Raw genomic sequence first — 13,689 nt, forward strand, 5'->3', positions numbered from 1 at the left:
CTTCATTATAGACCCTTCAAGCACTGAAAGCAGTGTGCTTCTATCTAGTCTGGTACATCCCTTCATAATTTTAAAGAACTCTGAAATCACCCTATAATTTCCATTTTTTTTGTAATGAAAATAGCCTCACTATCCTTACTGCCTCCCTAACTGACAGCTGCTTTGTGGGAACTCATTTTCTTACTTTGCACTTGAGTTGCTAATTGAGTAATCTGGAGTTCAAACACATTTTAATTGAAAGAGATTATTACCGTTAACTGTCAATACAGCAATGAGTTACAAATATATACATTCTAGGTGTATGTAACCTTGTTTTTAATTACGGAGTCCATAAATTTGAATGTTTATATTGGTTGCCCTGAATGTATGTGTCAGACAGTGCACCAGTTTCATTTGTATAAATTGCCATTTTATCTTTCACAGGCCAAGTTGATTGAATTCAACCCACTCCGAGCCACCAACGTAAAGCTTCCACAGGGAGCTGTTTTTGTGATTGCAAACAGTTGCAGAGAAATGAATAAAGCTGCAACAGCTCATTTCAATATCAGAGTTATGGAATGTCGACTTGCAACAAAGGTACAGCTCATTTTTCCTTTTCCTGATGCATGATACAAAATATACAACAGAGCTGATATATACCATACAATTGCAGTAACCATACAATAATTATCCTTCAAAACATCCTAAATTAAGAATAGCACTGTACCTGTAGTACCAACTATATAGGAAATCTTATTTATTGCAGTTTTGTTTATAGCAAAGTAAATTACAATTAACATAATGAGTACAATAATCAAATCTCATAAGATCAAATCATAATATCACAAGTGTTGTGTATCTGTAAAGCATGCACTCCCATGTTCCGCCACCAGGGAGCTCATCCCCTGAAGTCCCAAGGGATCCCAGCATCCCTTGGGAGCACTGTATATAAGCCGGCCTGTTCCTCACTCTGGAGTATCTTATTAAAGACTGAGGTCACTGTTACTCTAACCTCCCTGTGTGCAACCTCATCTGTGTTAGGAACACAGTAACAAGTCTTTAAGATTATCCACCTTCCCTCATTCTCAGTTCAGCTCTGAAGGAGTGCTGCATTGTTGGTAGTGTTAACGTTTGGATGAAACATTGAAATAAGATGTTTGTTCCAATGGACATTAAGGACACCATGACAATGAGCTCAATTTTTCCCAAACCCGTTTTCTGGCATACAGCCAGAGTTACGCCAGGCTTTCTAGACCAGAAATGCAGCAGAAATATTTTGCCAAATTTTCCCTGATGTATAATTCGAATTTGGCGCCGCGCAGCGTGTCCAGTCTCCTCGGGGGGGGGGGGTGGAGCCTGCTGTCTGCGGCAAAAAACAATACTGCACCTTCTGCGCATGTGCGGGAAAAAATAATTATGTTTTTTGATGTCGTTTCAATGGACGCACATGCTCAGTACAGCTCAGATTTGGCAATCAGCCATTTTTAAAGAGCCAGTTGTGTGTGTGTGTGTGTGAGAAGGAGTGCTGTGTGAGAGCATTGGAAAAATCACAACTGGAGCAATACAAGATGCAACACGGACCAAGGACCAAGAATTTCTTGCTGGAAGAAGTGGAGGCACTAGTTAGTGTGATTGAGAACAGATGGCAGGAGCTGGATACCAACAGAGGTCACATAAAAGTTCCATCAAAAGAAATGAAGAAACGCTGGAACTAAGTTGCAGAAGATTACTGCACAATGGTGAACACCATGAGATCTGGAAGCCAGTGTAAAAAGAAATGGCAGGACCTTGGACAAGTAGTTAGTGTAAGTAATATTTTCATTTATTCAATGCAATTGTAAATGTGACCAGCTGTATATGTCCCACCCAGCAGAAAGACACCCTCTCTAAAAAGTGGCATTTTCATCTTTGCAGAGGAAAGTGGCACACAACAAAATGGAAAGAACTCGAACAGGAGGAGGCCTGGCAAATCTGCACCCACTGACACTCTTGGAAGAGAGGGTCGCTGCTTTGATGGGTCCTGCCTGGAGAAAAGCAACCACTACTGCACAAGCTGGGCCCACACTCGAGGGAGAGGGTAAGTCCTGCAAATTCATCATGGCCCTTCAAATCAACCCGCTGCCTGGCCTGCGATGTCTGAGCCTACTCATGCCACCCATCCTGCCCCCTCCTCTGTTGTCTGTTCTGTTATATTTTTGCAGAATTGGAGGCCAACCCTGACGATGCAGAAGAAGATTCAGACAAGGATGAGCCTGAAGAGGAGAGCATCTTACAATCCAACCCTCCAGATCAAGAACATGGGGGGAAGGGGGAGTGGACTGAGCTGGATGAAGCTCCCATTGTTGTACTGAATATGGAGGAGATGCCGCTCATGGAGGTGCCAGCCCCTTCCGTGACTAGTGGTTTGAGTGTTGGTGGGGACATTCCATGGTTTCACACCTTCTGAGGTTGCGGGTCCCAGTAATGGGGTGCAACGAGGCATACCAGGGCCCCACAGTCCGAGGCTGCGGCTTCCATTGGGGTTCAGCGAGGCACACCCAGGGCCCCACCGTCCCAGGCTGCGGGTTCCATTGGTGTGGTGTGAGCCACACCCATGAGGAGGAGGGGAAGGAGAGCTCGACCACACTCTCCTGAGATGCAGGATGTAACAGATGTGGTTCAGATGATGTCATTGACACAGTCTGCATCACTCAAGTGCAGGTATGAACGCCTGTCTTGAGATACCCGAGGTGGGTAAGGCCTCCTGCCCAGCATCCTACGGGCTCTGATGTTCCTGATGCGATGAGCTCTAATCACTTGTCTCCTGTGTGGCACCATGATGCAGAAGGCTCGCACAAGGTATAGCATTGTCAGTATTGTCCCCATACTTAGTTAAACTTTCAAAGAAGCTCAAAACGGCAGGAAAGCAGGCAGCACAGGTTCGCAGTTCTCTCTCTCTCCCCAAGGTCTATATGGATGAACCACACACAAAGGTCTTGTGACCTCTCCTCTCTTTCTCCCCCCCCCCCCCCCCCCCCCCGAGTCTTGTGACCTCTCTCTCCCTCCCCCTCCCCGGGCTACAAGCCGTAAGATTGGCTATCTCTCTCCATCTCCCTCTCTGGGCTATAAGCTATAAGATCAGCTCTTTCTCTCCCTCTCCGTCCCCGGGCTACAAGCTGTAAGATCCTCTCTCTCTCTCTCTTTCTCCTTCCCCGGGCTACAAGCCATAAGATTGGCTATCTCTCCCTCTTCTCCTCTCTTTTCCCCTCTCCCCTCCCCCCCTGCCACGGCTTGTTTTGTAGCCAAACCCCGAGCCGCTGTGTCCGGACGTGAGGCTGATTCTGCCGGCCAAACCTACAACCCTCCAGGCCTTCAAGACGTTTGGTGGTGGCGTATGAGTGAGTTTAAAAAATGAGAAAACTTGTGAAATCCAACAAATGTACACTTCTACGTTGACAGGTTTAAAAAAAAAAGTTGAACTTTATTATTGATTTTGACAGTGTTCTTGACTCCCTCCAAAATCTTCGATTTAAAAACAATGGCGCCTTTTCAGCGCAGATTTAACTCACCAGAAGATTTTTTGGGAGTGGCCAGATACGCCAACGTGTAATAGAGAAAAATGTTGGCCAAACTGCGAACAATTGAAAAAACATGAGGTGAAAAAAAACTGGCCTAGAAAAGTCGTAACTAAGTCTGTTATGCCAGCGTAGATCACAGGGGCAAAGTTTGAAAAAAATAATACGCCAAAAATTTTACTCTACGCAAAAAAAAGCAGCCTACTTCAAAAGAACGGCGCAAATCACTATGGAAAATTGAGCCCATAATATGGGAAGAAAAGCAGGAAATTGTCCCAATGTTCTCCAGTATTCTTCCCTCAACCAACACCACCAATAAAGCAGATTACCTGATCATTTATCTCATTGCAATTTATGATGGGGAAATAGCTGCTGTGTTAACCTACATAACAGTGACGAATGTGTAATTTAGATGTGAAACATAAGAAACATAAGAACTAGGAACAGGAGTAGGCCTTACGGCACCTCGAGCCTGCTTCGCCATTCAATAAGATCATGGCTGATCTGATCATGGACTCAGCTCCACTTCCCTGCCCGCTCCTTATCCCCTTATCGTTTAAAACACTGTCTATTTCTGTCTTAAATTTATTCAATGTCCCAGCTTCCACAGCTCTCTGAGGCAGTGAATTCCACAGATTCACAACCCTCTGAGAGAAGAAATTTCTCCTCATCTCAGTTTTAAATGGGCGGCTCCTTATTCTAAGATCATGCCCTCTAGTTCTAGTCTCCCCTATCAGTGGAAACATCCTCTCTGCATCCACCTTGTCAAGCCCCCTCATAATCTTATACATTTTGATAAGATTATCTCTCATTCTTCTGAATTCCAATGAGTAAAGGCCCAACCTACTCAACCTTTCCTTGTAAGTCAAGCCCCTCATCCCTGGAATCAACCTAGTGAACCTTCTCTGAACTGCCTCCAAAGCAAGTGTATCCTTTTGCAAATATGGAAACCAAAACTGCACGCAGTATTCCAGGTGTGGCCTCACCAATACCCTGTATAGCTGTAGCAAGACTTCCCTGCTTTTATACTCTATCCCTTTGCAGTAAAGGCCAAGATTCCATTGGCCTTCCTGATCATTTGCTGTGCCTGCATACTATCCTTTTGTGTTTCATGCACAAGTACCCCCAGGTCCTGCTGTACTGCAGCACTTTGCAATCTTTCTCCATTTAAATAATAATTTGCTCTTTGATTTTTTTTCTGCCAAAGTGCATGACCTCACACTTTCCAACATTATAATCCATCTGCCAAATTTTTGCCCACTCACTTAGCCTGTCTATGTCCTCTTGCAGATTTTTTGTGTCCTCCTCACACATTGCTTTTCCTCCCATCTTTGTATCGTCACCAAACTTGGCTACGTTACACTCAGTCCCTTCTTCCAAGTCGTTAATATAGATTGTAAATAGTTGGGGTCCCAGCACTGATCCTTGCGGCACCCCACTAGTTACTGTTTGCCAACTGGAAAATGACCCATTTATCCTGACTCTGTTTTCTGTTAGTTAGCCAATCCTCTATCCATGCTAATATATTACCCCCAACCCCATGAACTGTTATGTGCAGTAACCTTTTATGTGGCACCTTGTCAAATGCCTTCTGGAAATCCAAATACACCACATCCACTGATTCCCCTTTATCCACCCTTTTGTTACATCCTGAAAGAATTCCAGCAGATTTGTCAAACATGACTTCCCCTTCATAAACCCATGCTGACTCTGCCTGACCGAATTTTGCTTTTCCAAATGTCCTGCTACTGCTTCTTTAATAATGGACTACAACATTTTCCCAACCACAGATGTTAGGCTAACTGGCCTATAGTTTCCTGCTTTTTGTTTGCCTCCTTTTTTAAATAGGGGTATTACATTTGCAGTTTTCCAATCTGCTGGGACCACCCCAGAATCCAGGAAATTTTGGTAAATTACAACCAATGCATCCACAATCTCTGCTGCTACTTCTCGTAAGACCCTAGGATGCAAGCCATCAGGTCCAGGGGATTTATCTGCCTTTAGTCCCATTATCTTACTGAGTACCACTTCCTTAGTGATTGTGATTGTGTTAAGTTCCTCCCCCCCCCTATAGCCCCTTGACTATCCACTGTTGGAATATTGTTGGTGTCCTCTACCGTAAAGACTGATACAAAATATTTGTTCAGAGTTTCTGCCACCTCCATGTTCCCCATTACTAATTCCCCATTACTAAATGCAGGCTCTCTTTTTAACACACCAGCAAAGTTGTATTCTGCCTGAGTTGCAAATGTTTACATTACAGGCCACAAGTCTAATCGCTAGCAATTAAACACTGGGTGAGATCAAAATGTCATTGTTCTTCAGGTTGCAAGTCAGAAGCCTGGCTTTCTTTCTTTAAAATTGTAATTTGCAAGGTCAGTCAGAAGATGCATATTCTGGCTTGCAATAAATTTTCCCTTGCAATAAAGGCCAGCATTCCATTTGCCTTCCTGATTACTTGCTGTACCTGCATAAGGAGCGGCGTGCGGCCCAGGGAGCAGCGTGGAGGCATGCCGCTACAAGCGCGAGCTGGTGCAGGAGGGCGACGGCAGCAAAGAGTGATGTCAGCAAGGTTGAAGTCGGTGGTTGGAGTGTGGGCAGATGCAGCAGGAGTGGCGAGAGACTGTGCAGGATTGTGATCGGGGCGCAGGGGAGGCGTGAGTTCAGGGCCAGGGACCCAGGGGCAGCACGGGCCAGCCCACACTGCAACATGTGTGCCCATTCGGTTCGTGCAGCAGAGCATGTCTCCAGTTGTCTTGGGTAATCCTTGCCACTGGACCAAGACCTAGCTCTATCACGCCCGTGTGGTGGCTGGTGTGCAATGGCCACCACACGTTAAAAAAAATCCACGCACAGGCATCTTCCACCCTTCAGGATGCAGTTCGGGTTCTTCATTTGAAACACCTGTGAACTCATCCTTTTTTTTTGGCGTGGAAGCAAGTCATCCTCGTTTTGAGGGACTGCCTGTGATGATGATGATTCTAGCTCCTGTGTTAATTAAGGCATGTTCAATTACTCGAAGTCTACTAGTTTCCAAATGACTGCCTTTATTTCTTTCTTTTTTTCCCCCAAGTGTGCCACAGAAATTTCCTTTAAACAGTGTGTGTGACATCTGACCTATGATGCACAGCAAATCTGTGCACATGTAAAGTTTTTATAACATTGTATATATCCTACTTTGAATATAGCTTTCTACTGCCAGGAAGCGGGTTAATATATTGTTATTGCTGTCATGTTATTTTAAAGCTCACAATCAGCATTATAATCCTGTAGTCTGTTCACCCTGACCGTACTGAGCCCATAAGAAATGGCAAAACAAATGTTTTTCTTTTAAAATAAACAATTTAATTTATTGCACAGTATTTAAATAGCTACCAGTGAATATAGTACTGTTCGTCAATCTGGGGATCTCCTAACATTCATAAGCATATCATTTGAATTATTGCCCTGTGGCAGCATTGCGAAGGCACAGCAGTTGGTAGGATGTGGTTTGAGACCTATGATTCACAATAAAGTGTGTTTTTAATCCTTGTAGTGCTGACAGAAAGTGAATGTAAATTAAGTAGATCCCCATGTGGATGGAAGGAAAATTAAAGAGATAGGCCCCTATTTTGGCCAGCACTGAGCGCTGTTTTTTTTTTGGCGGCCAGCAATTTTTCTGCCGCTGAGGTTTAGTTTAAAGATTTCCTGAATATGGGGCGCTGGCGTCGACTACCAGCGCCAGAATGTATGTTTGGCGCCATACATTCTGGCGCTGGTGGATGTTGAAAAGTAAATTACACGCCATTTCGGGACATAGGACCAAGTTTCCTGATTAGCGATATTTTTTAAATCGCCGCACAGACACTAAAAACACCATGGGAAAAAACCTTACCTGCAGTTAAAATAATCTCCTATCCCCAGCCGAATGAACTCACTGGCTATTTTAGATAAACTTTATGGAACCTTATATAACTTTAACTTTATGTAACTCTAAAAATAAAACAAATAAAAGAAAACTTACGATTACTGTTACTCCTTCGATGCACGCATTTAAAACACTGTGCGTGTGCAGTTTTTATGATGTGCGCATACATGCGCAGTGCTTTTTTCATTTTTTTCCCCTTGCCCATGTGCAATGAGTCGGTTGGTTTTAAAAAAAAAAATGTTTTAATGCATGCGCTATGAGTTTTAGGTGCACACTCTAATCTCTGCCGCCAGAGATCGACTCGGGTATCGCCGGTGCGACAAGATGCCAATGTGTGCAGAAAACTCGCAATTTCTTTTTTCAGCCCTGACGGACCACAACGCCTTTATTTTTTCTTGGGGAAAATTGGGGCCTAAGTCACTATAGGGCACTCTGATGAACTCTAGCAGTCAAAATACTAGAGCCTGCGAGCAGGTTAGGGAGTGGTGTGTGTTGCAAGGTTACCTTTTTAAAAAAAAAACAGGTAAGTTTAAAAAATACATTAAAAAATATTTATACGTGCATAGCGAAGTTACAAGAAAACAAACAACAGTGAAATCTTTTGCGAAACATCTGCTAATACAGAAATATTGTTCTTGAGGGAATTTAGCTTAAGAGTTAATCTCACTGCATTATGTATTGTGAAACATGGTTTATGCACTAATACCAGTTGGAATTGCAGTAAGTTTATTGAGCTCTATTCTAAGCCACAGTAACTACTTAAAAGTATTGGAGCAACAGGAATCATCATTGCACTTTGTTTTCTTATAACATGAGGCTAAATTTTCTACTCGTGCTGGTCACTCATGTACGTTCTGAGCATGGGATGTGGTTGGTGACCGAGAAATCCATTTGGAGGCTTTGCTCCTATTCTGTGCAGGATTGTGCCGCTCATATTTTTCTACCTGGGCTGCGTTGTGTCACAGGAGGTTTGTGCTGCTGTTGTATGGACCCCATTAGGGTTTAAAAATCATATACATTAAGGCAGAGTTTTCATCCCCTGTATTTTGCATGGCTTGCCCTAGAAATGCACTAGATTTGTTCAAGGCAAGTATTAGAAAAAGGCACACTTTCAAGCTCATTTACTCGACCTTGAGAGTGAGTTTCTCAAAGGTGAGTTTGACTCGTTCCTGAGTGAGTTTGGGCCCTACTCTTTCTGGCTTTTGGTGGCGTTTTTGTTGCATTTAGTTTGCTGTTTTTCCCATTTAGAACTTAAATGTTGAATTTTGGTTTCTTTTCCTTATTTCACATCCTACCATTGAAAGGGGGGGCAGAGTGAATGATCCTTGTCAGCCTCTGACTGAGGCCCCCACCATTCACAGTCAGCATCCCTGTGTTAATAGTTACTACAGCTTTGAAAGTCTCTGCAACTGGTTCCTTTAAAGCTGTTGGTAGTGGTATCTCTCAGTATTATAGCAGTACAGGTGCAGCGTCCAAAATCCGGAGTTCCGGAATCCGGACTCCGGACCGATGGTGGCAGGGCTGTCCGGAATCCGTAAAATGTTCCGGAGTCCAGACCCTGCCGACCTTGAGGTGCCGCCGCAGCCCAACCACAGGCCTCGTTTCATCGCCCCCGCCCGACCTTGGGCCTCACCTCGCCGGCCCGCCCGAACACCTCCACGGCGGCGGGGCCCCACCCGAACACCTCCACGGCAGCGGGGCCCCACCCGGACACCTCCACGGCAGCGGGGCCCCACCCGGACACCTCCACGGCAGCGGGGCCCCACCCGGACACCTCCACGGCGGCGGGGCCCCACCCGGACACCTCCACGGCGGCGGGGCCCCACCCGGACACCTCCACGGCAGCGGGGCCCCACCCGGCGACCCGAACAGCTCATCGACGAGCAACCCCCCCCCCCGTTTCTGACGTTCCGAAATTAGGAAATACCCGAACCTGGGCTCAGGTGTTTCCAGATTCGTGACTTCAGAAAGATGTTCCAAAAGCCGGTAAAACGCAAAATCCGGAACGGCCTCGGACCTGATGGTTCTGGATTTGGGATGCTGCACCTGTATAATATCAGGCGGTCCCTTGTATCGAGGATGACCCGCTTCCACATCAAAAAGGGATGAATTTACAGGTGTTTCAATGAGAGAGCTGACATTCTAGATCCCGAGTTACATATTGAAGGGTGGAAGATGCCTGTGCGGGGATTTTTTTAACGTGAGTTGGCCGTTGCACACCAGCCACCACACAGGCTTGACAGAGCTAGGTCTTGATCCAGTGGCAAGGGTTAACCAAGACGACTGGAGACCAAGCTCTGCTGCACCGACCTAGTACGCAAACATGCTCCTACTATCCATAGATCGCAGTGTGGGCTGGCCCGTGCTGCCCCTGGGCCCTCGGCTCTCCTGGGCCCCGAACCCTCGGCTCTCCTGGGCCCCGAACCCTCGCCTCTCCTGGGTCCACGAACCTTCGCCTCTCCTGGGCCCCGATCACGACGCTCCTGGGCCCTGATCTCTCACTGATCCTCTGCCCCGATCAAAAATGGAGCAGTCAGAAACAGGACATCAAATTGTCGTCTCTTATCTTGGAGACATCAGATCTCAACACTGTTATTTGAAATATCAAAATATTAAACTCCAGCCTAGTTGAAGGGTTATTAACATCAGCAGAAACAAAACCAACTAACAGAATGAATACAGTTCAGTAGAATGTGAATAACAGCAGAATCCAAACCCTGCAGTCACTTGTGAATTCGCTGGTGTACCAGCAGGTTGGATAACTGAGTGAATCCCTCCCCACACATGGAGCAGGTGAATGGCCTCTCCCCAGTGTGAACTCACTGGTGTACCAGCAAGGTGGATGACCAAGTGAATCCCTTCCCACACTCAGAGCAGGTGAACAGTCTCTCCCCAGAGTGAACTCATGAGCAGTGCTTTGCTACATACATCAGGTCACTGATGCGTTGTATTTACTGAGGCATATGAAAGCATGGGCCTTACGCTAAACGTCCGTAAGACAAAGGTCCTCCACCAGCCTGTCCTCACCACATAGCACTGCCCCCCAAGATCCACGGCACGGCCCTGGACACAGTGGACCACTTCCCTTATCTCAGGCGCCTCCTATCAACAAGAGCAGGCATCGATGACGAGATTCAACACTGCCTCCAGTGCAGCCTTCGGTCGCCTAAGGAAAAGAGTGCTTGAAGACCAGGCCCTCAAAACTGTCACCAAGCTCATGGTCTACAGGGCTGTAGTAATACCTGCCCTCCTGTATGGCTCAGAGACATGGATCATGTACAGTAGACATCTCAAGTTGCTGGAGAAATATCACCAACGCTGACTCTGCAAGATCCTACAAATCCCCTGGGAGGACAGGCGCACCAACATCAGCGTCCTCATTCAGGCTAACATCCCCAGCATTGAAGCATTGACCACACTCGATCAGCTCCGTTGGGCAGGCCGCATAGTCCGCATGCCAGACACGAGACTCCCAAAGCAAGTGCTCTACTCGGAGCTCCTTCATGGTAAACAAGCCAAAGGTGGGCAGCGGAAATGCTACAAGGACACCCTCAAAGCCTCCCTGATAAAGTGCAACATCCCCACTGACACCTGGGAGTCCCTGGCCCAAGACCACCCAAAGTGGAAGAAGTGCAGCCAAGAGGGCGCTGAGCACCTCGAGTCTCAACGCCAGAGAGCATGCAGAAATCAAGCGCAGACAGCGGAGAGCGTGCGGCAAACCAGTCCCACCCACCCCTTCCCTTAATGACTATCTGTCCCACCTGTGACAGAGTCTGTGGCTCTCGTATTGGACTGTTCAGCTACCAAAGAACTCACTTCAGGAGTGGAAGCAAGACTTCTTCGATTCCGAGGGACTGCCTATGATGATGATGCATTGTTTGCCAGGATAGATGACTTCATTAATTTTCCAAAGGAATATAAGCATTAGGAAGAGAGGGTTGTGCACTTTTTCTGATGGATGCATTCCCAAGAGTGCAAAATCTCCTCATTGAACTACACAAGCTCCTTTTGACAATGTTATGACATTCCATTGACTTTCACACTGAACATGACCATCAGCACTACATCATGCAGATTGTTGCCAGACACCCCAAAAGCTGGCACAATGTATTTATCTTATGGCAGTTGACAGTGCCTTCATTACTGAATGGAATTTCAAGACGAGATAGATGGATCCTAGGGGGGTTGTGCGGGGTGGGGCGGGCGGCGGGAGTGGGGAGAGAAATGGATGCTCTCTTGAGCTGTGGCTCTTGATGCCAGTTTGAAATCCATGAACCAAGATGAAAGAAAACATGAGGCACTTGCCTCCACAGGAATACAAATAGACAATCGCATAGGTCTACTAAGGCTAACATTTTGTTGCTTGTACAGGTTATGGGCTGTTTTATTACACAGCCTTGAAAAAGTATCCAAAATGTTAGTGGTGTGCTGTAAGTTACACAACTATTCTCTTAAATGAGGCGTCGACCTTTAGCAAGTGTGAGAGAAGAATCAAGAAGGCTCTGAAGAACACACTTTTAATGAGCTCACCTTTAATGTAGTAAAAAGTGCCTTCACAGGAGCAATTATCAAACAAAATTTGACATTTAGTCACACAGAATAGATGACAAAAAGCTTGGTCAAAGAGGTAAGTTTTAAGGAGCGTCTTGGAGGAGGGAGAGGCAGAGAGGTTTGGAGAAGGAATTTCGGAGCTTTTGGCTTAGACAGCTGAAGGCATGGCCATCAATGGTGGAGCAAAGAAAATCGGAGATGTGCAATAGGCCAGAATTGGAGGAGCGCAGATATCTCAATTTGTAGGGCTGGAGGAGGTTACAGAGATGGGAAGGAGCGAGACCATGAAGGGTTTTGAATTTTATAATCGTGGCCTGGGGGCGAATATAGGTCAGTGAGCACAGGGCTGATGCTCTTCAAATAGTCCAGAAATACCTTACAGCAACCCCGAAAGCAATTAAAAAAAATATTACATTCAATCTTTTGTCTTTACAAATAATTTAATGTAATAAATCCAAGTTACGTGCCCCATAGTAATTTGGAACTTGTTGATGGTGAAAGATTTAGTTGCCGTCTCCTTAGCGACAAGGCTGTCACTCAATTGTTCCACTGTTTCTTTAATTTCACTGATTGAATTCACATTCACAGGTTCAGTCCGTGAAATTAAAGACGATAATGAAATGATAATTAAATAATTACAGCAGTACTGAATGTGTACATTGTGCTCCCCCGACCTGCGAGAAAACAGCTCCGCAGGTCGGGCTATAAGAGAGCTGGAGCGGCATACCAACTCCAGCGCGAGCTGCTCCACAGATTTTGAGATGGGCGACTGGGTGACGTCATCAAAACCCTGGTTGCCGTTTTGGAGCGTGGGCAGGAACATCGGCAGGTACAGAGGTGTGGGAAGGCCGGGGAAGATGAGCGGCGAGTGTTTGTGGCGAGATGCGGTGAATGTTTATGGCGGAGGAGCGGCGAGAGATTGTGGCGGAGGTGCGACAGATGAGGATTTGGGGCTCAGAAGAGCCCAGGGCCAGCACGGGCCAGGCCACACTGCAATATGTGTGCGCACTCGGCCCATGCAGCAGAGCAGGTCTCCAGTCGTCTTGGTTAATCCTTGCCACTGGACCAATTCTAGCTCTGTCAAGCCCATGTGGTGGCTGGTGTGCAACGGTCACCAAACGTTAAAAAAATCCTCGCACAGGCATCTTCCACCCCCTCAATTGGAGTTCAGGACTGGAACATCAGGTCCTTCATCGAAACACCTGTGAACTCGTGGAAGCAAGTTATCCTCGTTTGAGGGACCACCTATGATGATGATGCGTGAATGGGATTTGGTGGAAGTTAGGATGCAGGCAGCAGAGTTTTAGATGAGCTCAGGTTTACGGAGGGTGTAAACATAGAAACATAGAAACATAGAAAATAGGTGCAGGAGTAGGCCATTCGGCCCTTCTAGCCTGCACCGCCATTCAATGAGTTCATGGCTGAACATGCAACTTCAGTGGGAGGCTAGCCTGGAGAACATTGGAATGGTCTAGTCTAGAGCTAGCAAAGGCATAACCTCAGCCAACCTGTATTCCTATCCGTTTATCTCTTGCTACAGAAACCTGCCCCAGTATAAATGAACTGTCGGCACAAAGTTGAAATCCAGTTCCAATCATTTAATATTCCAGCAGTATTTTGTGCATTGTAAATTTGTATTTTATAGCATGGTGCTTCCCCTTTGTAATTATAGCCTGTTGCCTGGTCCTTATGTTGCCT

The 13,689-nt window shown here is 46.1% G+C and overlaps 2 protein-coding genes across 4 annotated transcripts in view; one reads left to right on the plus strand and one right to left on the minus strand.

Moving 5' to 3' along the window:
• galk2 (galactokinase 2) overlaps window positions 1-13,689 on the plus strand; it is a 166,215-nt gene that overhangs the window by 84,675 nt on the left and 67,851 nt on the right. For both annotated transcript variants that reach the window (XM_070858393.1, XM_070858394.1), the window contains exon 7: window positions 424-576. In XM_070858393.1, coding sequence (XP_070714494.1) covers window positions 424-576 — 153 coding nt within the window. The remainder of the gene's footprint in view (window positions 1-423; window positions 577-13,689) is intronic.
• The window catches only part of LOC139227553 (protein FAM227B-like), a 408,664-nt gene that overhangs the window by 23,243 nt on the left and 371,732 nt on the right, over window positions 1-13,689 (minus strand). The window lies entirely within an intron of this gene.

The sequence above is a fragment of the Pristiophorus japonicus genome, chromosome 17 (genome assembly GCF_044704955.1).
Source record: "Pristiophorus japonicus isolate sPriJap1 chromosome 17, sPriJap1.hap1, whole genome shotgun sequence".
In the NCBI taxonomy this organism is placed as follows: Eukaryota; Metazoa; Chordata; class Chondrichthyes; family Pristiophoridae; genus Pristiophorus; species Pristiophorus japonicus.